The sequence below is a fragment of the Venturia canescens genome, chromosome 6, assembly GCF_019457755.1.
Source record: "Venturia canescens isolate UGA chromosome 6, ASM1945775v1, whole genome shotgun sequence".
Classification (NCBI taxonomy): Eukaryota; Metazoa; Arthropoda; class Insecta; order Hymenoptera; family Ichneumonidae; genus Venturia; species Venturia canescens.
The window spans coordinates 16,206,779-16,233,855 of record NC_057426.1 but is presented as its reverse complement, the minus strand read 5'-3'; the positions used below and the strand labels follow the sequence as shown (position 1 = coordinate 16,233,855).

General features: G+C 35.8%; 1 protein-coding gene across 1 annotated transcript in view; it reads right to left on the bottom strand.

Moving 5' to 3' along the window:
- LOC122411878 (titin homolog) overlaps window positions 1-27,077 on the bottom strand; it is a 1,333,995-nt gene that overhangs the window by 1,057,837 nt on the left and 249,081 nt on the right. The window contains exon 2 of the mRNA XM_043420958.1: window positions 15,580-15,714. Coding sequence (XP_043276893.1) covers window positions 15,580-15,646 — 67 coding nt within the window. The 5' untranslated portion in view covers window positions 15,647-15,714. The remainder of the gene's footprint in view (window positions 1-15,579; window positions 15,715-27,077) is intronic.

The following is a 27,077-nucleotide window of genomic DNA, read 5'->3' as shown; positions in this document are numbered from 1 at the left end:
CAAATCTGTTGGTCCTGACACACTCAATACTTTTCATTTCTCTGATTGGAGGAACTCAGTCGCTACATGCAGAGTTTAAACATTTTATACATCGACATGTGTACATCAACTTGATATCTCTGGGTATGATACTGTGAATAGAAAAGAATGCGTCAAAAAGTCATTGGAAGTTTCCTGGTGGACTTGGTGAGCATTATATATATTTTTTCTCTCTCTCTTTCTGTCAAATTTTACGGAAAATCAATCAAAAAATTCGTTTCATTGAAAAATTTTCATATCTTTTTTATTCACAACGATTTGATTAAAAAAATTGAAAATAAAATTCATAAATGAGGGGGGGAAATTCCTCAATAATACAAAATATTCATAAACGTTACGGAAAATAGTTTTAATCCCACAAAATTGTGGACACATTCGGAATCGATGAAATATGAGGGGATCATCGTGTTTCATCATCATCATCACCATCATCATGAGGGAAACATGAGGAAACATCAAACATTCGAAGAATATCAAACTGTTATAAGTTGCAGAAAACTTAACGAAAATCATTGGATAAATTATTTTCGATTATCATAATAGAAACAGCGGAAAATTTTCGAAAACCTTATTTGAAAATTTAGAACTACCACAGAAAAAAGATTGGATATCAAGCCGCAAAAATCCTCCCTCGGAGAAAAAAAATTTGAACAAGCCCTAGCGGATTGTACTTTTTTTGACCAATCGTTACATCCGTTAGGGAGTACATTGATGATCGCCCGTTTTCGCATTATACCACGAAAAATGTAAACAAAAATTATCAAATTTCGCAATTAAAATTATTTTAAACCGTGAAAAATATTCAAATACATTAAAATCCGGCAGTATTAGTGAATGATTTATCCACTAATATACAGATCATCGCGGTATTTTCAACGTTAATAAGAGTTTTCAATTGAATTTCAAGCATTGGACACACGAAACAAATATCTAGGGTTTAAATTGTTGACTATAATTATTTATCAAAATACGGCTTTCGATTTATTATTTGAAAACAATAAGAAAGAGATTATTTGCAAAAATTCAATTTATTCTAGCATACATGACATAGTATTCCTCGATAAATCGACCAATGTTTCAATTTCGCATTCCACACTCTGTTGATATTTGTTCTTGAGTTCATAAACAGCAAGTTACATGAGATAAAAGAGAATTTTTTACTATTACAACTTTTTCTTGCCTACTAATAGTCAATTGTTTTTCTTAATTTTGCAAAACAGATAAGTAAGGACATACAAGAATATATGGATGTGACGAGTACTTTTGTATCGCATGTGAATATTTAAAAGCAAAGTGAATAATTAAAAGATTGGTTCTATAAAATTTTCAATTTTCTGAACGTAGAGTATATAGTTTTTATTTCTTTTTTAACCCAGCGTGATTGTACATGGTTAGCTCAGCTTAATGTAATCCGAAAAACAAGATTACCGAACTTTTGAGAAAAAAGATCTGATACAGAATATCAAAAATTCCCCTAGGGAAAAAAGGTTGGGACAAGTGCATTGATGGTCCCTTGTTTCCTGATCATATTACGAAAAATGTGGAAAAACAATTCCATAAAAAAATTATCAAACCAACTGTAAGAATTTCAACAAAACGTATAAAAAAAAATCACAAATCCTGAAAAAACATTACATCAAAAAAATACAAATCTGTAATTATTTTTTAAAGTGTCAAAAAAATCAAATAAAACATAAGCTATAAAAAAACAACAAATAAAAAAAAGTTTTTTTCAAATAAATTGAAAGAAATTTCCATCTAAGTTACATCCAGCATTTAAACTTATGATATCAATTCGAGGCCAGGTATTTAAAGATAATTCAGCATATTCATTCCTACGATATAATACCTTAAAATTGCCAATTCTGTTGGATTTGTTTTGAATTTTATTTATTTTTCGTCAAAAATCGCTTAAGTCTAGGGATAGATCTGTGCCGATAATTTTTTACATCAAATTTTACGAAAAATAAGTCTTTTTTCGTCGAAACCACAGTGATAAACCGAAAATCATATCTCGGCCTCCAACGCGCATTCCTCCGTGCTCTTGGATCCCCAACGAGCATAACATATTAGAGTACAAGGGAAAAAATCGCTCAAGTCCAAGTACAGACTTGTGACGAAATATTTTCAGTACAATTTTGACGAAAAATAGGGTATTTTCTCGGAATCCGACGTTAAGGAAGTTGAGGCTGTACAGTCATTCTTTTTACCCAAAAGTTATGATCTGTACCTTTCAAAAGTTAGGCCAGTTTACAGTTCGGCAATATTACTTTAAAGAAAAGTTGGGGGAAAAAAGACGAAAAACTGGTGAAAGCTCAGTCGAAAACACGAACGGTGACGATCCTAGCCTCCAAAAACTGCACGGGAAACAGATTATTATTAATATAATCTCAGAAAATCTCCTAATAAATCTGAAAAAAATTGACATTATTCAGCAAGTCTTGCTCATGTTGCCCAAAAAATTTTATATTTTTAGTATCATTTTTAACGGAGATATTACTGAATGTTTCTTAACTTCCATACGATTACATTTTATTTGGCCCAAATTGTTATTGATTTTTCTCAGCAACGACGCTTTTAACATGTCTGAAAATTTAACTGATTTTTTTTACACTTCCCTTTATAAGATTCAATCGGTTTGAAAGCAACGACATCATTTTCATTCTAATGCCTCAACTTTCTTAAGAGCCCATTTCCCCATTTAAGAGAATTTCCCCATGTACTTGGGTTCCTAATGGACATAAAGTGACGTAAAAAGAACGCGCCTGGAACTCTACCCCTGCGGTGGTGCGGGAAATAGTTCACAGTATCATATCATTATCGAGAGTGTTTAAAATCTTTGAAAATGCTCAAACAAAATAATAATCTTAAAAAACATACTAACAAAAAAACACATGAAAATTGGAACTTAAATTCTATAGCCGTCAAAACGAAATCGAGGAAGTCGAGAAAAAAAAACGTGATATCAAACCCCAAAATTCCCCTAGGGAAAAAAAGGTTGGGACAAGTACATTGATGATCCCTTGTTTCTGGATGACATAGAAAAAATATTCAAATCCAGGAAAACAATTCTATGGAAACAAAAAACGAAAAATTGAAAAGTTCAAAAAATTCAACAAAAATTAAAAACAATCGAAAAAAATTCTATAAAGAAAAACTAAAAAATTTTCAAACAAAATCATAAATATTAAACAAATTGAAAAATGTACTATCCAAGTTACATGCAATATAAAAATGTATGATATCAATTGAAGGCCAAGTTTTTATTGATCATTTGGAATATTTACCCAACAAATCAGAAACTTTGATTGAAAAAATGACGTTTTATGCATAGGAGTCACTAATCATTCATAATAATTATTTTCGAGGAAAAACAAGCTCATAAAGCAAAAGTTATAAAGAAAGTTACGTGCAGTACTAAAATTTATTATATCCATTCGAGGCCAAGTATTTATCAGTAATTCAAAATATAATCTCCAGCAACAAATAAGTGTTGAGAATCCTCATCGGACTCAGAACGTTTCATTGAAATTACTAAAAAATTAATAGAAATAAAAAATTGCAGAATCTTCATTTTGAATAATAAGAACGATGGCAACCTTTTTTTTAAACCAGAACATATGAAAATCGGTAAAAACTCACATGAAAGTCATTCGTTACTTCAAGAAGGTACAGACTTTGAAAAATCGATTCCCCTCCAACTTTCAGGATCGCCTGGTGTTATTCACAACATTCAACTTCGATTGGATCGGTACAAATTATGTTCAAATACGTCTTAAACGTACTTGTCCAGCCCATCACTTTTTATTCGAATTGCTCATTCCAAAAAAAAAATCAAAAACGAAGTTAATCCATATGTTAATATTAAGGAACAGTAATTGCCGAAAAAAATAATTTTCCTTCGAATTACAGGAATCGCTCTTGTTGAAATGAAACTAAAATCAAAGACGAAATTCATCAATCTATTTATATTATATGGACTTATCATTCACAACAGAATCATTTTTCTCCGGGAATTCCAGGAATCGCGCGTGTCATACTTTACTCGTGATATTTATCAAAATGTGTGCGTGACTATCGAAAAAAAAAACATTACAATGCTGAGTAGATTCAAAAATTTCTTGTAATTAGACTTATTTATCATTTTCATTGGTTCCTACCGAATGGTATGTGTTCACTGAAGGGAATGTGAAGTGGAAATTGCTATTATTGCAATACGAACTTGAGAACAGTCAAGTTCAAATTACTTGGAGATGTTCTTTTTATTTCTATAAATTTTATTATATTTGTGATCATAGAAGAGCCCTGATTTTTTTTTCGAATGAGCAATTCGAATAAAAAGTGATGGGCTGGACAAGTACGTTTAAGACGTATTTGAACATAATTTGTACCGATCCAATCGAAGTTGAATGTTGTGAATAACACCAGGCGATCCTGAAAGTTGGAGGGGAATCGATTTTTCAAAGTCTGTACCTTCTTGAAGTAACGAATGACTTTCATGTGAGTTTTTACCGATTTTCATATGTTCTGGTTTAAAAAAAAGGTTGCCATCGTTCTTATTATTCAAAAGGAAGATTCTGCAATTTTTTATTTCTATTAATTTTTTAGTAATTTCAATGAAACGTTCTGAGCCCGATGAGGATTCTCAACACTTATTTGTTGCTGGAGATTATATTTTGAATTACTGATAAATACTTGGCCTCGAATGGATATAATAAATTTTAGTACTGCACGTAACTTTCTTTATAACTTTTGCTTTATGAGCTTGTTTTTCCTCGAAAATAATTATTATGAATGATTAGTGACTCCTATGCATAAAACGTCATTTTTTCAATCAAAGTTTCTGATTTGTTGGGTAAATATTCCAAATGATCAATAAAAACTTGGCCTTCAATTGATATCATACATTTTTATATTGCATGTAACTTGGATAGTACATTTTTCAATTTGTTTAATATTTATGATTTTGTTTGAAAATTTTTTAGTTTTTCTTTATAGAATTTTTTTCGATTGTTTTTAATTTTTGTTGAATTTTTTGAACTTTTCAATTTTTCGTTTTTTGTTTCCATAGAATTGTTTTCCTGGATTTGAATATTTTTTCTATGTCATCCAGAAACAAGGGATCATCAATGTACTTGTCCCAACCTTTTTTTCCCTAGGGGTTATAACCTCTCAAACGTTCTTTCAAAACAGAAATTTTATGTTGTGTTTATTACATTATAGAAAAAATATGCGTGGTTGTATGTAAATGAATGCAAATAAATTTTGAAAAACTTTGGTGAAGTAAATGTGTCTAATTCAATGTATTGTTGTCATATTTTTTTTCATTTCGTTTGGCTGTGTTCACCGGGCCCTTTTTCCCATCTCTCCTTAGCTTACAGTATATCCATACCAATTACTATTCATATTCTCTAGACAATTCGAGTGACATTCGTATTTCCATTTCCTCATATATTGCGTTCAATAAATTGGAAAATTCATAACAAGAAGTTTTCATGATTGCTTGTTTATAAACCCAAGTTTTAAAAAATCTTTGGGCCATGTAAATACATAGATATTCACTTGAATTGTTGCACGATGAATTTGGAAATTTATTTCAATGAGTCATTGGTTGCTTATTTTTCGTGATATCAAAATTTGTATCTTTGAAATGCAATGAACACCTCTTAAGTTTGACAACATGATGAAGCGACATGTATATTGAGTATTTCCAGACCATGTTTACGATTGGCATTATGGATTGAAAAATTCATGTGTGTGAGTCCTACGCGTAATCATTTTTGGATGTGATCAAATATTTTGTCTGTGTATAACCATGGAGACATACTGAATTACACTATTTGATTTACTTCAGCATGCAGCGTATCTGTCACTTTATTTCTTGAATATGCCATAATAAGTTTCAAAAATGTGGTTCAGGTAATTTTGAAGTTTTTAGCCCCATAGCACCAAAGTTTGTATTACTGGTATGCAGCGAATACCTATGAACTTCTATTCCTGCGAAGCGGTAGGTGTGCCAATCTTTTCACTTTTTGGTTCCAACTGTAATATATGAACGAAGATACATGAAACAATTATGAGTTCTGTTCACTTTTAAGTGTACTGACTTTTTTCCTTTTAGTTTTGGCATAATAAATTTTATGAATCGGTGGTAATTTTTTCTATCTGTATCAAAATTTAGATGAATAAATCGCAGCGGATACTTGCAAACTTGGAAAATTCTGTGTATTGACATGCATGCCAGATATTAGTACTTCCTATTTGTGATTATGGAATATGGATATCTACAAATAATTAAAATTATGCATGAATTATAGGATTTGGATATGGATTATAAATAATAATCAATAATAAAAAATTATGATGAATGTTACAAAAATTCAACAATGGCCTGTTTATGAATGACATAAGGAGTTATGTTTTCAAAATGCAATGGACATATTAATAAATAAGCAATTCTATTGGTCTTGACGCACTTCATAGTTTATCTTTTGTCCGGTTGAACCTTGGTGGCTACATGCAGAGATTAAAAAATTTTGTGCATCGACGTGGGTCCGTCAACTTTCTATTTCTGCGTATGATAATATGAATGAAAAAGATTGCTTTAAAAAGTCCTTGGAAACACGTTTTTTAATGAAATAAAAATTGCTAGCATTAGAATTCAATAGACATATGTGAAAATTGCGAATTCTGGTGGACTTGGTGAACATTATATACATTTTTTTCTTTCTCCTTCTGTCAAATTTTAAGGAAAATCAATCGAAAAATTCATTTCATTGAAAAATCTTCATATTTTCTTTATTCACAATGATTTCATCAAAACTATTAAAAACAAAATTTATAAATGACGAGGGAAAATTCCACAATGATACAAAATATTGAAAAACCTTATGGAAAATGATTTTCATCCCACAAAATTATGGACACCGTTATAAATGGTTGAAAAATTGAGAGTATCACTTCAAACATTCGAAGAATATCAAACTGTTATAAATTGTACAAAACTTGACGAAAATCATTGGAGAAATTATTTTTAAATATCACAATAGAAACATTGGAGAACTTTAGAAAATCTTATTTAAGAATATTTTTTGTCGTTTAGAACTATACCACAGAAAAACGATTTGATATCAAGCCGTAAAAATCCTCTGTCGGAGAAAAAAAAATTGGACAACTACATTGATGGTCGCCAGTTTTCGCATTATACCACAAAAAATGTAAACAAAACTTCTTAAGTCACACAACGAAAATGATTTCGAACCATAAGAAAATATCAAATATATTACAATCCTACAGCATTTGTGTATAATATTCTTCACTAGTATACTGATTGTGCGGTCTTTTTTTGACGAATCAGATGTTACAAGCCAAAATCATATCTCGGCCTCCAACCCGCTTTCCACCATGCTCTTGGGTTCCTAATTGACAAAACTTATTAGAGTACAAAGAAAAAAATCGCCAAAGTCCAAGGATAGACCCGTGACGAAATATTTCCAGTACAATTTTGACGAAAAATAGGTCTTTTTTCGTGGAAACCAACGTTATAAGCAGTAAATCGTAAATAATTCATAGAAATTTAAATTAAAATTATATATTCATTAAAATGTAAATAAGGAACTTTCGAGAAAAATAGACGTGATATCAAACCATAAACTTCCCCTGGGGAAAAAAAGGTAGGGACAAGTACATTGATGGTGTCGTGTTTGCTGATAATTCCATCCACAAAAAAAAACTTAAAAACCGATGCCTCATTCTTTTTATTTGATTCGAAAAGCTAAATCAATTGAAAAAAAATCCATCTAATTTACGAGCAGCATTAAAATTTATTATATCAATTCGAGGCCAAGTATTTTCTAATGAATTGAAAAAATTACCACTTGAATTACGTGCAGCACTAAAATTTATGATATCAATCGGTGGACAAGTATTGTAGCGAAACACACGCGCGACGGCCCGAGCCCGTCGAAACGAACGAAACTCCGCGATCTTTAGATCGCGGACAAAACATCGCGGCGACCACGCTCGTCGTTGTTGACAGGTGGCGGCCATCTTAGGCCGGTAGGCATGAGCCCGAGCGGGTCTACCGGCGCCGCTCTGAACTTCGCCGCGCTATATTTTATCGAGATTAATTCTTTTTGTATTTTTTTATTTTAAGTCGCCCGAGCACGTGAATATGATCAAAATTTTCAGAAAAATAACACGAATTGAAGAAAAATGATCACAAGTCAAATTAATAACATAAAAACTGATCACAATGAAAAATGTAAAAAGCGACTACGACGCATGCGCGGGGAGAGCGTCGATGGGCTATAGGACGCGTACGTGACTTTTAGCGAATTATAATTTTACGAATCATATTAAAACAAATAACAATGCCAAATTAAAGAAGAAATTGAGTAATAATTGATCAAATTGAAGTTTTTATTGTTTAACATCGGAATAAGCTGTAAATCATAAAAAGCGGTAGTCCGCGCATCGTATGTTAGCCCGCTCGACCAACGGGCGAGCGTGAATCATGGCAACGGGCCAACCAGAGTAGGCGTAATAGAAAGGTGCGCAGAACCAAGCGAAAACGGAGATTCTCGGCGCTCCAGAATTTTATGGTGGGGACACGGGTATAAGAAGCGCTGCGCGACTCATTCGGCAGACAGTTCTCCCTGGCTAAAGAATCAACTCGGACCTCTCTCAGTACATCAGCCTCAGCAATACTACACCTATCCTCAAAATCTTTGGGGTTCCCGTAGCGCGGACTCTCGGATCGACTCGGCGACGTCTCGATCCCATAGCCCGTGGACGGTGAATTGCCTATTTTCTTGGATGCCTGGATTCTCGGAGCGACTCGGCGACGTCTCAATCCCATAATCCAGGGTCCACACCTAACCTCTAAAAAATTTCCGGCTTTCCGTTGCACGGAGTTCTCGGATCGACTCGGTGACGTCTCGATCCCATAACACGTGGACGGAGGGTTACCTCTACCCTGTAAATGCACGGACTCTCGGAGGGATTCGGTGACGTTTCTATCCCATAGCCCGTGGTTTGCATCCTACCTTTTAACGTTTTATTTCTTTCGTATTGTTGAGGAGAATTAAAAATTCATCTTATTATCAAAAATTAAATTCACGTTTGAAAAACATTGTCCGAGGTGGTCCAGGTAGGGAGATCTAGACCCATTTAGAAAAAAATCCAAGAGGCGATAGATCGAGTTAAAATTATATCGAGTCAAAACAAAATTGAAAAATTGTAAAAGCGAAGAGATCCTCTTGGATTCATTTATATTTTTTTTTTTAGAGAAAACAAGCGTAACAGGACATCGGAAAAACCGCGTCAAACGAATAATAGCTCGAAGCATTGAATCGAGAGGTTTTTAAACTCGAGGCGTGTCGAGAGACTAGAACGAACGCGACCATTAATTTTAAAATCGTTTTATTCCTAATTATCATTTTTGTACAATTAAAATTCGAAAATTGAGAAATTAAAATTATCTCAGACAGAGAATTTGCAACGTTTTCAGGTCTTTCGGGTCTTTTTCTCGCCAGATCCGATTAAACAAAGCAAGACAATATTAAAATCAAATACAAATTTTATTTTCCGCGAGCCAAAGTGCTAAATCTTCTTTGTTTTTGTTAAATATCGATCAAAATTGAATAAAATCGATTATTTTATTATTTTCACAAAATTAACGGTGTCCGCGTTTCCTTCATACCTGCTCCTTATTATTAAGGTTGCTCGAACCGACGCGTGGCGGCGTTCAGGCCAGGTCGGCAAGAGCGTTTCGTTACAGTATTTTATTAGTAACTCCAAATTTTGACAGTATTAAATTCTTCTAAGAAGCTTTTAAATCCAAAAAAATCACATGAAAGCTAGTCATTTCTTACTCTATGGTGGCAGAGAATTATAAGAAAATCGATTCCATTCAGACATTCAGGATCCTCTGGTATTATTCACAAAATTCGACGTCGATTGGATCGATACAAATTATGTTTAAATATGTGTTAAAAGTACTTGTCCGGCCCATCACTATTCATTCAATAAAAAATCAATCATAAAAAACGAAATTGTACGGCAGAATCTGGTTAAAAATTTGTTGAAGTGCGATTCATTATTAATTCAATATTCTGAATAATAGTGTAAGTTAGTTCTTATTCCGAATGGAGTTCGTTCGCTGGAAGAATAAGTGGGAAGTAAAAATTGCCGTTATTGAATATAAACTGGAGAGTTATTTTGGAAGCTAGAACATATATATTATGTAAAATTTTTTTCATTTATCGATGCACAATAATATCCCTTGTATATTGCGAAACATTTTGTTTCCGTTTTTTATTAAATTAGTGCAATTAAGTAACAATTACTTGAAGATAATTCTCTCAATTCCTTCTGTATGAATACTTGTGACTTATCAGTTCTAGACAAGCCCTGATTTTTATTAGGATAAACAATTTAAACGAAAAATGATGGGCCGGACAAGTACTTTTAACACATATTTAAACATAATTTGTATCGATTCAATCGACGTCGAATATTGTGAATAATATCAGAAGCTCCTGAAAGTCTGAAAAGAATCGATTTTCTTATAAGTCTTTGCCACCATAGATTTTTTTTCAATTGATTTAGCTTTTCGAATCAAATAAAAAGAATGAGGCATCGGTTTTTAAGTTTTTTTTTGTGGTTATAAATATTCACGGAGTCTGAGCGCGGTCGGGGTAAGACTCAAAAGTTAGAAGGCTTAAAATGGCGAACAGGCATGCTGTATAACGCATATATAGATATACAGAATGCCTGTTCGCTATTTTAGGCCTTCTAACTCTTGAGCTCCACCCGCGGTCGGCCTAGTAGCTGGAGGAGCCGACATCGTTGAGCCAATCAGAATGCGTAAAGGCACAACTCTACTACCACTAATTACGTCAAAACGCGTATACGTATACGTCAAACTCGTGATGTGTCAGTAACTTTTGCATAATCTTGAGCCCGTGCAAAGTTTTTTTTCAGCAAATACGCCACCGAGAATGCTGATTTTGGGCTCATTCGACAGAGAACTTCTTAATTAGCTTAAAGTTCAATTTTCAAAGCCGTACATAACTCATGAGCTTCGCTATTAAAGAAAATCACATGCCAATTTTACCCCCACCACCGCGAATCGTTTTATTCAGAGAAAGTATAGTCTCGGCGAGAGCCTCGGGCCAGCAGACGTCAGGGCTGTCAATGTACTTGTCCCGAGACTCTACCAGAGAACATAGATTTACATGGAACAACAGGCCATATGGGCGCATTTGGCTGGGGTCCGCTTAGTACTGACCCCGGCCACCGCGGCGCTGTTCAATATACGTGAGCACGCATACACTGACGCTGGGGTCATAACGCGCGCTTTCTCGTACCCAAGCGTTCAGCCATGCTTGGGGTACTATTGCCCTCTTGCTCGCACCCATAAGTTATGGACCCCACGCTTGGGGTCTCAATGCTGTTAAAACATTTAACATGTTGCAGTCATTTTTTTGCATAAAAAATCAAAAACAATAATTCAACCATTCAACAAAATCAATTGAATTTGTTTAGTTCCGGCTATAATTTAAAAAAAACTGTCTTTGATGGAAAAAAAAACACGACCAATCTGGATTTGAACTACTATCTCCAACCTTATGAGAGCGACATCGAACCACTATACCATATAAACTTCTGATCCCTAAGCGGCAGAAAATTCTACTGGCTTATCCGGGCCGCTTAATATGTTGAAGTTTTATGAAATAGTAACTGTGGTCGCAAGAGCTATAGTTATCAATATAATTTCCAAATATTCATAAATATCATTAAAAAAAAAATTAGGGCAAAAAAAATTTCTTTCAACATGAGTATATGAACCGGTAATCTCTCGGATGCTATGGCTTCCTTAGCAGCGATATATAAGAGGGGGGCGGTCAACTGACGCTTTGAATGTGTTAAACACATGGATACGTCGCTGTGCGCTCTACAGCCCATGAATGGAACTACAGTTTCCATGCCAAAAGCTAACATGGGCCCTGTTGTTCCATGTAAATCTATGTTCTCTGATTAGGCACACTGAACGAAACGAGGTTTTTTTCGATTTTCATATTCAAAATGGCGTTTGCGCCAATTTTCGTTATGATATTCGTGATTAGGAGGTCAAAATACATTAGTATACCAAACTTCAGATCGATCGGGGGTATGCGCTTTTCGGAAGTACACCCATTTTGTCAGGATCCTAATTACGGTCGATGTCTATTTGCATGAGTTGCCACATGAAAACTTGGGTTGCCTTGTTTTTGGGTGGCACCGTTGGACCATCGGTGGATTGTCGTGCTTTTTTGTTCTGCGTCGCTCCTTCCCTTTTGGTTACGAATCTCTCGACTTCCACGACGCCGGCATCCCTGTCGACCGCCTCCCTGACGCCCATACTCTCGGTCTGCATCGCAAAGTTTCTTCGCTCAATTATGGGGACCGTTTGTGTTGACGCGTTTTTTCTAATAATTTACGAATCCTTGTTAAGATATTTTTTTAACAACTTTTGTGACAAAATATTACCTTTTTCTTTGATAATTTTCCCGTTTTCTTTGGCACTTGCCGGTGCTCTTAATCACGTGTCGTTTGACGAACTTTCGGAAAACAATTGTGAAGTTGGCTATATCTATCGTAATCGCCCGGTACAAATATAATTTGTACCGATCTCAATTCGACGTCGAATCTTGTGAATAATACCAGGAAATCCTGAAAGTCTGAGAAGAATCGATTTTCTTCCAAGTCTCTGCCATCATAGTGTAACAAATTACTATACCTTTGATGTAATTTTTTTTTATTTAAACGCTTCTTAGAGCTATTTCATAATGTTAAAACTCGGAATTACTAATAAAACACTTGTCCTCCGATTGATATCATAAAATTAAGTGCTACACGTAACTCAAATGGTAACTTCTTTGATTCATAAGAACTTTCTCAAGTTCCTGATTGTACCCGTAGGAATGAATATTCTGAATTATCATTAAATACTAGGCCTCGAATTGATATCGTAAGTTTTAATGCTGGACGTAACTTAAAGAGACATTTTTTTCAATTGATTTTTCGTTTTTTCATTTCTTACGTTTTATTTGATTTTTTTGACACTTAAAAAAATAATCACAGATTAGTATTTTTTTTCATGTAATGTTCTTTCAGGATTTGTGAATTTTTTTTAAATGTTTTTTTGAAATTCTTTACAGTTGGTTTGATAATTTATTTTATGGAATTTTTTTCACATTTTTCGTGATATGATCAGGAAACAAGGGACCGTCAATGTACTTGTCCCAATCTTTTTTTCCCCAGGGGAATTTTTATTTGAATAAACAATTTTAATGGAAAGTGATGGGCCGGACAAGTACTTTTAACTCATATTTGAACATAATTCGTATCGATCCAATCGACGCCGAATATTGTGAATAATATCAGACGCTCCTGAAGGTCTGCAAAGAATCGAATTTCTTATAAGTCTCTACCACCATAGAGTAAAAAATGACTAGCTTGCATGTGATTTTTTTGGATTTAAAAGCTTCTTAGAACAATTCCATAATGTTGAAATTTGGAGTTACTCATAAATTACTTGTCCTTCGATTGATATCATAAATTTTAATGATTAGAAAATACTTGGCCTCGAATTGATATAATAAATTTTAATGCTGCACGTAAATTAAATGGAAGTTTTTAAATTAATTTAGCTGTTTGAATAAAATAAGAAGAATGAGGCATCGGTTTCCAAAATTATTTCAAGCGTGATGTTCCGGTTTTTTATATTTTACTTGTTACTTGATTCTTTTGACACTTTAAATAATAGATAGAGATTAGTTTTTTTTTAGACATAATGTTTTTTCAATATTTGTGAAATTTTTTTCGAAATGTTCTGTATTCTTTTTATAAAATAATTTTTTTTACATTAAAAAAAAATTTTTTTTAAAGTTTTTCTTATGGATGGAATTATCAGCAAACGAGGGACCATCAATGTTCTTATCCCAACCTTTTTTTTCCTAGGGTATTCATTTGAGTTTTGGTAAAACGCCGCGTAGTACGCGCAGTAAAGTTCAAGTTATCTTTTGTCTCTCTCTCTTCCTGCACGTGTCGAGGGCTCTAGCAAGGGCGCTCGCCGCGCGATGTTTTTGCTGTATCTCTCTCGCTCTCATTATCGCGTTCGGAATGTACGGCGGTTAGTCTAGCCTTTGTTTCTCAATATTTTTCTTTCGTTTCTTTTGTATCGCACCTCTCTTTTGATATTCTATTGTAATATTTGCTACCTTTAACGATCGACGTATTTTCTGTTACCTTTTTCGAAATATTCTATTGTAAAATTATGTTATTTTCCGTCGCCGATTGTATTCTCGCCTATCTTTTGCCGTTCGCGTTGCGCTCGTGTGTTGTTCAGGATCGCGGAACGCCATCTTTCGTAATCTTTGTCGCCGTGGTGTAGAATAGCTCGCGGATGCATTATTGGGTAGAGAATTACCTGGTGTCGATTACCGCCTTTGCGCTATCTACGACACCCGCGTAATCTACCTGGGATTGTTTTACAATGTTCACTTTGTTGCCTCCCCTGCCGTAGTGCTCAATCCGTTACAATTTCTGTCATAACAGTTACCTATTACCTATTACCTATTACCTATAGTGACCGTGCTTACTCGGGTAGGCCATTTGCGACGTTTTAGTTACCTACCTGTAATTAGGGCCAACGCGATGGCGAATCGAAAATATCATTTCTCCAAGTTATTATTTTGTTAAATGGCGAATCAAAATATTGTTTTCCGAACTATTATTCTGTTTAAAACTGATTGGCGCAATCTCATATTTTTCTCTTTGTATAATTTGTTTTCCTCGACTAAATTGTTAATAAATGGTGCATATTGTTTTGAATCTTATATTTTGTTGTTGGTTATTTTTTTGTGTTTCGTAATTGCCACATTGCCTCAAGGATCCCCCCCTCTACCTTTTATATCTCAGATGAGCTGAGTAGTCGGAACATCCTCGGTCACTCGTTTCCCTCGTGCCCTCTAAGCTCTAATTTTGCGTTGCCTTACCATCGCGAGGATCGACAAAATCGAGTCGATTAATTCAATGGTACTTCGTACCTGGCGCCCAGTCTATACTCGTAGCCGGAGAATAGCGTGAGACGAGGTGAGTGAGCCGAGAAGGGACAGATCGTACCTTCCCGGGAAAATCTTGTTATCGTGCCAAATTTAAATTTGTTGAAATGTTAATAAACTGAAATACAATTCGGCAATAACTGAAATTCACAGTTTGCTGTGTATTGAAAATGCTCCACTAGTTGCACTTCAAGTCAACAGTAGTGATGCTATTGCTATAGCGGAGATAAGAAAAGAAATGCTTTGGGCATAATGTATGTTATAAGTGACTATTTATAAGTTTTACGGTAATAGTTATTCTCTAATTTTTTATAGCATGATAAGTGTCACAAGCGTTTTTAACCCACTGTGTCCGAGTTTGTCTTCGCGACTTTTTCCTGATTTCAGTATTGAACTTACATTATGAAAATTTTACTCCAAAATATCTTACGTGAAGAAGATTGTGAGTCCGTTAACAGAGCGAGCCAGCAACACATCAAGAATATCTCTTGCCACATGACTGGTCAAAGATAATAGTTCGTCACGTCCAGTCCCAACCTCATGTACAGAACTTTCTTGTTGCCATCTGCAATAAATGAAAAAAAATAAACAAATCATGCGAAAACCCAAATTTTTAAGTATTGTGACGGGGTTTTTCGTCACTGCTGGCTGAAATGGTTAGCAATAAAAATGGGGAATAAAATGAAATAAATAAGGAACCAATATTTAATAGGAAAAATGATAACAAAAAATAGGCTTTACTTCACCAATTTGGGCGCCAGTTAGTTTTATACAAAATGTAACAAAAATAAATCGGGTCGATCTCTGCGGATCTCGAATGTTAAAAACAGAGGACTCAATTACTACGGGTTTGTTTGGGTCGATGGGCACCTGTCGCTCAGGCGTCTTACATATACCCGTGAGGTTGCAAACGATAAAAAGAAACAATTACAATAGTGATTCGACGAAATACGATACGCGACTCGACGACAAAACCTGTGGGCTAGGGGCGGGGGGGGGGGGGGGGAGTAGATCACGCGAAAAAGGGGCTTAATACTAGCACCACAGCACTCACTCGCATTTAACGCAGAAAGAACAATTCCAAAGACAAGTAGTAACAAGGGGAGAAGCGATCACGAGCCAGAAGGGCTCGGGGAAAATTCGACCGTGAAAAAGGTGGCCGGCGAAATTAAGACACGCGCCCCGACGAAAAATGGCGGAACGACCACGTGTTTTTCGTCGCGGCGTTTGGAGAGTGAAAACGACTTACTTGGCGTTGGGATAGAACGTCGTACGATTTCTCGTGCTCACAATTACTTCGATGATCTCCAGCATCAAGCCGGTGGTCGTCGGAATACAATAACTGGAGTCGAACAAAAAACTACCAGTAAGATTGAAAGTACGGGAAACTGGGCCGTGGCACGCACGCCGGGGTCGTGATGGAAGTGTTCGATCTCGGTGCTCGCTCGTCGTTCTTCCTCGTTGCACATAAATTATCGATTATTGATCCTTGCGCGCGCCGATGATCATCCAATCGGACTCTTTTATCTCGCGCAGGAGTAGCGACTCGGTGACGAGGGAGGGTGAGGAAGGAAAAGGGCTAACGACGAGGGCTATCGATTGGCGATTGATTGCTTGACGGCGCGGCGCTGTTATCAGCCGACTCGATCGATGGCGCCACCTGGACGTAGCTCGGCCTTGCGCGCGAATTTTCGGTTGACTAGTTCATGATAACAGCGGGGCTGATGCGTACCGGCCGGAGTTAACTCTGCTATAGCTCGGAACCTCGACGCCAGGGAACTCGTGCGATGATTTTCTCGAGTTGGAGACAATTCCTTCGAGAAGACATTCGATGATGTTGATCGGTCCCATGACTCGGTTCTAATAGCCTTTATCCGATGTTTCAGCCTCTCGGGATTCGGGGAGGGGGCTTTTTATAAGTGGGAGTGGATTGCTTGGGACGGGACTCGACGGGGACTCTCGTTCAGGGGGAAAGGGGGATTGTAGTCGGTGAATTTCACGAGTAGACAATTGCGAGCGAGTGCCAAAACGGCCGAAGAACTTATGGCTAATAGTAATGGCGATGCAGAATAATGAATAATTAAAGTAACATAAGAAAATGGTATGATGCGCAATTGGTTGAAAATACCAGAAAAATATAGCGATTTTTGACGCTTCAAAAGTGAGTGAGCGGTGTGGTGGATTCCCCCACGACGCGGGGCGTTGCGGCTCTGCCACAACGTCACAGTATATTTGAATGTGATTTGGTTCATTTCCAAGTGAACTCAGATGCATCTTTTATTTACCAATTTAATATACCATCCATAAAAAAAACTTAGAAACCGATACCTCATTCTTCTTATTTGATTCGAAAAGCTAAATCAATTGAAAAAAAATCCATCTAATTTACGAGCAGCATTAAAATTTATTATATCAATTCGAGGCCAAGTATTTTCCAATGAATTGAAAAAATTACCACTTGAATTACGTGCAGCACTAAAATTTGTGATATCAATCGGTGGACAAATATTTTATTAGTAACTCCAAATTTTTACATTATTAAATTGTTCTAAGAAGCTTTTAAATCCAAAAAAATCACATGAAAGCTAGTCATTTCTTACTCTATGGTGGCAGAGACTTATAAGAAAATCGATTCTATTCAGGCTTTCAGGATCCTCTGGTATTATTCACAAAATTCGACGTCGATTAGATCGATACAAATTATGTTTAAATATGTGTTAAAAGTACTTGTCCGGCCCATCATTTTTCGTTTAAATTGTTTATCCTAATAAAAATCAGGGCTTGTCTAGAACTGATAAGTCACAAGTATTCATACAGAGGGAATTGAGAGAATTATCTTCAAGTAATTGTTACTTAATTGCACTAATTTAATAAAAAACGGAAACAAATTGTTTCGCAATATACAAGGGATATTATTGTGCATCTATAAATGAAAAAAATTGTATATAATATACCCCTAGGAAAAAAAAGGTTGGGACAAGTACATTGATGATCCCTAGTTTGCTGATACTACATCCATAAAAAAAATATGAAAAATTTTTTTTTTTAATTGTAAAAAAATTACTTTATAAAAAAAATACAGAACAGTTCGAAAAAAATTTCACAAATCTTGAAAAAACATTATATTAAAATAAAAACTAATCTGTATCTATTTTTCAAAGTGTCAAAAGAATCAAATAACAAGTAAAAAATAAAAAACCGAAAAATCGGTCTTGAAATCATTTTAGAAACCGATGCCTCATTCTTCTTATTAGATTCAAACAGCTAAATTAATTGAAAAACTTCCATTTAATTTACGTGCAGCATTAAAATTTGTTATATCAATTCGAGGCCAAGTATTTTCTAATCAATTGAAAACAGTCACCATTTGAGTTACGTGCAGCATTAAAATTTATGATATCAATCGAAGGACAAGTAATTTATGAGTAACTCCAAATTTCAACATTTTGGAATGGTTCTTAGAAGCTTTTAAATCCAAAAAAATCACATGCAAGCTAGCGATTTCTTACTCTATGGTGGCAGAGACTTATAAGAAAATCTATTCTCTTCAGGCTTTCAGCAGCTTCTGATATTATTCACAATATTCGACGTGGATTGGATCGATAAATATTATGTTTAAATATGAGTAGTAGGTGGTGCACTATGGCGACCCCCACTCCTATCCCCACTCCTTTCCCCCACTAAGCCAAGCGGCCGGCGTTGTGGGCGAGAGGTTTGCGGGTGTGCGGAGGGGGATGAGCGTGTCGCCGTAGTGCACCATCGTTTTTTCCGGTGTATATTGTAACGGTACGTTCGTGCTTGTGCACACCGTCACGCCTGGATTCGAGCAATTCTATAATAAAGAAGAGCGGGCATGAAGGAAAAACAAAAGTAAAATGAAATTAGATTGAAATGACAAATGTTTTATTCAATTTTTAATTGTTTTAAACCAAATTACAAAAATAAAGGCTTTTTATTTGAAATCGAGTTTTTCCGCTTTATTTTAATCGCATAAAAAATTTTATTTCCGGTATTTTTCTCCACACAAAAAGAAAATAATTTTCGCAGAATTAATTATGATGAATTTCGCAATGAATTTAAGCTCGCTTTTATTTGAATAATGATAGTTTCGCTTGCAATAATAATTTTTCAATAATTCTCGCCAACGCTGGTCTTGATAAATTTTTAATTAATTTTGTTTGATAATTCGATCATTCGATAATTTGATAATTGAGCTATAATTCTTAGAAACTCACTTTTTGACTCTATACAATACAAATTGATTGTTCGAGTGGATTTTTGTGGTTGATCTCACTCTTTTGACTCGATATAATTCAAATTATGATTTTTTTTAGTGAGATATTTCGCTTTTTGAAATAATTTAATTGGCTCAAAATAATAAATGACTCGCAATTGTCTCGTTATGAGAATAAAGAAACTTGGTCGGTTTTAATAATTTTTAATGAATTTAATTAATTGAACTGCCACTCAGAAAACAATGATTCGTTGGAAAAGAATCCACCCAGAGATCTTGAGACAGAACGAACCCGAACTGTCCCGGCCCCTCTGACATGGAAAGGTAGGAGTCCTACCTAAGAATCTTGTGACCGAACGAAATCGAACGGCCACGGCCCTCTTGGATAGAAAAAGGATTGGAAATCTACCAGGAATCTTGAGACAGAACGGAATCGAACTGTCCCGGCCCTCCTGGATAGATCGGAAACTCTCACCTAAGAATCTTGAGTTCAAACGAAATCGAATGAACCCGGCCCTCTTAGCGTGAGAGAGGAAATGTGTTATTCTATTTGAATTCTGAGTGGGATATCAGCGATGTTATTTGGCTCTTTGTTTTTATGAGCGATTTTGAAAATAAGCGAAAATTTTATGTTTCTTTATTCTTTAAATTTGGGCGAGTTCACGCGGCGAGATCCGGAGGCAAGACTGGCTTTTGGTTATGGCATGCGAGTCCAGCTCTCAGGGATTCGAGACGTGACTGGCTCCTAGCGTGGCGAGATTCGAGACGAGACTAGCTGCTGGAGCTTCTGCGCTCGGGTTTTTATACCCGTTGAAACAAAGGAAATAATGATCATAATACTTTTGGACTTTGTCCCTTTCTCTGATTCGCTGCGCGACTTAATCTCGAATCAGGGACTCCCACTCTAAATTCTCTGATTGGTGCGCTAACTCCCCCGCGTGGGTCCCAATTGGCTGCGTCGAGCCGTAGTCACACTGCGCATGTGCAAGAATTTAATAAAATTTAATGAAATCAATTTTTATTGCCTTTATGCCCAATTTGTGTCTTTTTGAATTATTCTGCTTTATTTTTAATTGATTTTCCCAATAACAAAGCTTTTATTTCCTTTTAATTAATTATTCAATCGTAATTGCGTCTATTGCACGTGCCTATGGAAAATAGGTCATCGCGCATGCGCACTGAGCACTCGATCTCGCAAGGAGAAGTTTACTTAAAAATTTAAATAATTTTATCCTGAAATTTTCACCCATTTGTTCAAAAAACGTTTCTTTAATGATCCGCATTAATTTTCTGAACAAGAAAAGGTTTATTTAATTAAAATTGAATAAAATAAAGAATTTCACGAATCTAGGGAATTTTGCGGCATCGAAATTGAGTTGGCAGCACTGAGCGCCTCGCTTCCCGAGCGCCGCTTCGCGAAGTGACAGTTTTTCAACATGGCCACCGGTGTAAACACTCGTGCGTGCCATGTCGTTGAAATAAAGTTCTCGAGTCGGTGTTTCGCTTCAATATATATGTCGAAGTAAAACAAAATTGGTTGATGGTGTTACAAAGACGTCAGGCATAGGTGCTTGGGTGAAATTGAAGTGAGGCACATGTCAAGAGATGGATCGTTGCTAAGGGTTGTTTGAAAAGAAAAGAGGAGTCAGTAAGAAAAAGGGATCCGACGTGTGCACTCGTGACAAGATCACCGAGTTTTTGTAATCGATCATAATTGAGAAAGCGAAAGTTGTTTAACGCGACAAATATGACGGAAAATCAAAACGAGACAAGTGATAATTTAAATAATTCGACATCAGAAGTGGGATCATTTCGTGGATTCGAAGCCACGGAATCAATGAGCCTACATAATACAAATAAAAATAGTGATGAATCGTGGCGATCGTTATTCGAACAACAAAATCGAAATTTTCTTGCATTATTGGAAGTTATTAAACCTCCGTCAATTAATAATAGTGTGCGGTTACTTGAGTTTGATCCGGATAAAAACGCTATTAATGCTAAAGCATGGATAACAACTGCCGATATTTGTATGACGGAACAACCATTACAAAATGCTGCTTTGATGATTGTGTTAAGTCGTGCATTGAAAGGACAAGCATCATCATGGTTATCGGAAATATCGTATCCTGGCATGACGTGGCAAGAATTCAAACAACTTTTCATAACACGATTTGAGTCACTAGAAACTCCTGCTGCATTTTTGATCAATTTGATGGGTGGTAAACCAAAAGAAGGTGAGTGTATTGCATCATATGCTGCTTCGATGATAACGTCATTGACGTCTCGATGGAAAAACTTGAGTATAGAAGAAATTGCGGTGTCTACTACATTGGCACATGTTGCACGATTGGATTCACGCATTCAACGTCTTGCATTTACTACTGATATCAAGACAAGAAATCAGCTTCATAATGAATTGAAAGCTATGTCATTTTTAAAACGAAAGTTTGTGGATAATTGTAATGACCGAAATGAAGGAAATGATTTAAAACAATCTAAGCAAATAACAGTATCTTCCGCTGTCAAGTGTTTTTATTGCAATAAAATCGGTCATAAAGCATCATCGTGTCGAATGAAGAAAGGAAATGAAAAACAGGATAGAGCAAATGATGTTGTCAAAGAATCATTCAAGAAGAATACTTCAAGTAAATCTTCAAACTCAGTCATTTGTTTCAAGTGCCAAAGGGTTGGTCACTATGCTTCACGTTGTCCGGAGAAAAATGGAAAGGAAAAAACTGGCAATATCATTGAACACCGTGTCGATATGTGTGTGGTTAATACACCTACGAGTGTGTTTCGGCAATCCGGTGAGCAGTTTTCATTTTGTTTTGATTCTGGATCTCAATGTTCTCTTATGAAGGAGACTATTGCTAATAAAATTCGAGGCAAGCGAATAAATAATGTTGTAGCTATGACTGGTATTGGGCAAACCAGTGTTAATAGCACTTTACAAATATTGTCTACAGTGCACATTGATGATATCACTTTTGAAATTCTTTTTCATGTATTGTTTGATAAATATTTACGTCATGACGTCATGATCGGAGCTGAAATATTGAGTCAGGGTCTGACTGTATTGATGACAGTGGATACATTAAAAATAACAAAAACATGTGTGGTTAACACTTGTAATGTAAAACCATACGAGTCTGGTTTTGAAAATATCAATACTGATATTCCAATGGAATTTAAACCAAAATTATTAGCTATTTTGAATGAATTTAAAGCTCAATTTGTGTGTGGAACTCCAAATGGTTGTGCAAAAGTGGAACCGGTACACATCCGTCTTAAAGATCCAAACAAAACCGTTTATCGACGCCCATATAGATTGAGTGAAGAAGAACGTAAAGTAGTTCGTGACAAAATAAAAGAGCTTTTGGATGCTCATATTATTCGTCCGAGTTCTTCTCCTTTTGCAAGTCCTATCCTTTTAGTCAAGAAAAAGGATGGTTCGGATCGAATGTGTATAGATTATAGAGAGCTAAATGATAATACGGTTCCTGAACGATTCCCATTGCCGTTGATATCAGATCAGATAAACAGGCTTTACGGATGTTATTATTTCACCGTTTTGGATATGGCTAGTGGCTATCATCAATTGCCCATGCATCCTGATTCTATTGAGAAAACTGCATTTATAACTTCGGAAGGTCACTTCGAATACCTTACATTACCGTTTGGACTTCGAAACGCTCCAGCGATATTTCAACGTTCAGTTATAAATGCTCTTGGGGATCTTGCTAATACATATGTCATCGTGTATATGGATGATATCCTGATAATTGGAACTCAAGATATAGAGGAATCCTTGAACAGAATTCACAATGTATTATGCACACTCACAAAAGCGGGATTTTCTTTTAATATTAAAAAATGTTCTTTCATGAAACAAAAAGTTGAATATCTGGGTTATGAAGTGAGTCGTGGTGAAGTGAGACCAAACTCAAAGAAAATTGAGGCTCTAATCGCCTTACCCCCACCACAAACGGTAGCTCAGTTGCGTCAATTTATAGGATTGGCATCATATTTCCGTCAGTTTGTGCCAAAGTTTTCCCAGATTATGGCACCGCTTTTTGCTCTGACAAGTTCTTGTACAAGAAATTTTGAGTGGAAACCAGATCATGAAGCAGTAAGACAACAAATCATCACTATATTGACCAATGAACCAGTATTGACAATATACAATCCAAAATATCCAACTGAATTGCATACAGATGCAAGCTCTATTGGATATGGAGCTATTCTTATGCAAAAAATAGAAGGAAAGTTACGAGTGGTGGCGTATTTCAGTAAACGCACTACAAATGCAGAATCAAAATATCATTCGTATGAGTTAGAAACTCTTGCAGTTGTAAATGCAGTTAAGGATTTTAGACATTATCTGCATGGTTGTGAATTTACAGTGGTAACGGATTGTAATTCACTTGCAGCATCACGAAAGAAGTTAGATCTTACTCCACGAGTTCATAGATGGTGGGCCTTTCTACAGGCATTTAATTTTGAAATTACTCACAGAAATGGCAAGAGTATGAGCCATGTTGATTTCTTCTCAAGAAATCCCTTACCTGAAATAGCTACAAAAAGGATTGAAAAAGTTGAGCAAAAAGAAGTTTATGTGGCAGAACTCTCTGAACATTGGTTGGTTGCAGAGCAACAACGAGATACTGAAATCTTAAAATTAATTAATGATTTAAACAAAGAAGAAATGGATAGTGACTTGGCTAAAACTTTTGAGATTCGATCTGGAGTACTGTATCGGAAGATTCAACGAAATGGAAGATCAAGATGGTTACCAATTTTACCTCGAGCTCTCAGATGGTCTGTCATTAATACCACTCACGAATCCTTAATGCATTTGGGATGGGAGAAAACGTTGGAAAAGTTGTATGACCTTTATTGGTTTGAAAATATGGCTAAATTTGTGAAGAAATTTGTGGACAATTGTGCTACTTGTAAAATTGCAAAATCACATTCGGGAAAGATTCAAGCGGAGTTGCATCCAATTCCAAAGATTGCTATACCATGGCATACAATACATCTCGATGTAACTGGGAAGCTTAGTGGAAAAAATGACAGGAAGGAGTATGTATTCGTGATAATTGATGCGTTCACGAAATTTGTGATACTACAACACACTCTCCACATTGATGCAGTGAGCAGTATTAAAGCGTTATCGTTTGGGGTATCTTTATTTGGATCTCCGAAACGAGTAATTGCTGATCAAGGTCGCTGTTTTGCGAATTCAGATTTCAAAGAATTTTGTCATTCACATAAAATTGATCTTCATTTAATAGCAACTGGTAGTTCTCGTGCAAATGGACAAGTTGAACGTGTCATGAGTACACTCAAGAATATGTTAACTGCGGTGGAAACGAGTAAAGAACGTTCGTGGCAAGATGCATTGTCAGATGTTCAGTTGGCTCTAAATTGCACTGTTAATAGAGTTACTAAATGCAGTCCACTTGAATTATTTATTGGAAAAATCGCTAGGCCTTTGAAGTTAATGTTTGCAGAGGATGATGAATCTTCAGTTGACATTGAAGAAGCACGAAGATTAGCGGTGATAAACATGAATAAAAACGGTGCATATGATAAAATGAGATTCGATAAAACCAAAGCAAAAGTAAACAAATTCACAGTGGGAGACTTTGTCTTGCTCCAAAATGAAGAACGTAATCAAGCAAAACTTGACCCTAAATACAGAGGACCCTTTAAAATAACTGAAATTCTTGAAGGAGATAGATACGTTCTCACTTCTCTTGATTCTAAACGGACGTATAAATATGCTCATGACCGATTGCGGAAAATGCCGGATAGTAATATGCAGTCTGATAGTGGGGATCTAGACTCTTTGTGAGTTAAGCCTCATGATATCAAAATTTTATTTAAAAAAAAAAAAATGTAATAAATTTCAGTACAATTTATGAAGGAAACATTGAGAGGGCATTCAGGTTACAATGTATGTTCTATCAATAGAAATGTTACAAGAATTCTATCGCATAATAAAAATGCTGGAGATAAGTGTGAAATGAGAAAAGGGTATACCTATCACTGGATGTAAGTGATAGACGTATTGGTTATTCTGCCATTGGTAAACGAAGAGAATTCCACTGGATGTAAGTGATGGATCGTTTATTCTGTAATGAGTAAATGAAAGAGAATTCCACTGGATGTAAGTGATGAAACATAATGTGATATTAAATGAACTGCAGTTGTGACCTGATCAGCCCTAACTATGTAAAAGATTTAAAATAATAATAAAATATGAAGATTGTCAGGATTGACCGAGTCGATAATTATTGATTGTATATTATTACAGATGAGTCACATGGGGACATGTGACAAATCAGAATGGCCGTGTCGAAGTAAAACAAAATTGGTTGATGGTGTTACAAAGACGTCAGGCATAGGTGCTTGGGTGAAATTGAAGTGAGGCACATGTCAAGAGATGGATCGTTGCTAAGGGTTGTTTGAAAAGAAAAGAGGAGTCAGTAAGAAAAAGGGATCCGACGTGTGCACTCGTGACAAGATCACCGAGTTTTTGTAATCGATCATAATTGAGAAAGCGAAAGTTGTTTAACGCGACAAATATGACGGAAAATCAAAACGAGACAAGTGATAATTTAAATAATTCGACATATATATATATATTTTATTTTATATTCGTAAGAAATATAAAATAAAAAATCTCTCTCTCTATATATATTAATTTTATTTTAAATGAATAAAAAAATCAAAAAAATAAAAATTAAAAAGAAAAAATTAAAAATAAAAATAAAAAATAAAAAATATATTGTAGCGAAACACACGCGCGACGGCCCGAGCCCGTCGAAACGAACGAAACTCCGCGATCTTTAGATCGCGGACAAAACATCGCGGCGACCACGCTCGTCGCTGTTGACAGGTGGCGGCCATCTTAGGCCGGTAGGCATGAGCCCGAGCGGGGCTACCGGCGCCGCTCTGAACTTCGCCGCGCTATATTTTCAAGGGTTATTTCTTTTTGATTTTTATTATTTTAAGTCGCCCGAGCACGTAATTACGATCAAAATTTTCAGAAAAATAACACGAATTGAAGAAAAATGATCACAAGTCAAATTAATAACATAAAAACTGATCACAATGAAAAATGTAAAAAGCGACTACGACGCATGCGCGGGCAGAGCGTTGATGGGCTATAGGACGCGTACGTGACTTTTAGCGATTATAATTTTACGAATCATATTAAAAAAAATAAAAATGCCAAATTGAAGAAGAAATTAAGTAATATTTGATCAGATTGAAGTTTTTACTGTTTAACATCGTAATAAGCTGTAAATCATAAAAAGCGGTAGTCTGCGCATCGTATGCTAGCCTGCTCGACCAACGGGCGATCGCGAATCATGGCAACGGGCCAATCGGAGAGGGCGTAACAAGTTGATGCGCAGAACCGAGCGAAAACGGAGATTCTCGGCGCTCGAGAACTTTATGGTGGGGAACGGGGTATAAGAAGCGTTGCGCGACTCATTCGGCAGACAGTTCTCCCTGGCTAAAGAATCAACTCGGACCTCTCTCAGTACATCAGCCTCAGCAATACTACACCTATCCTCAAAATTTTTGGGGTTCCCGTAGCGCGGACTCTCGGATCGACTTGGTGACGTCTCGATCCCATAGCCCGTGGGCGGTGAATTGCCTATTTCCTTGGATGCCTGGAT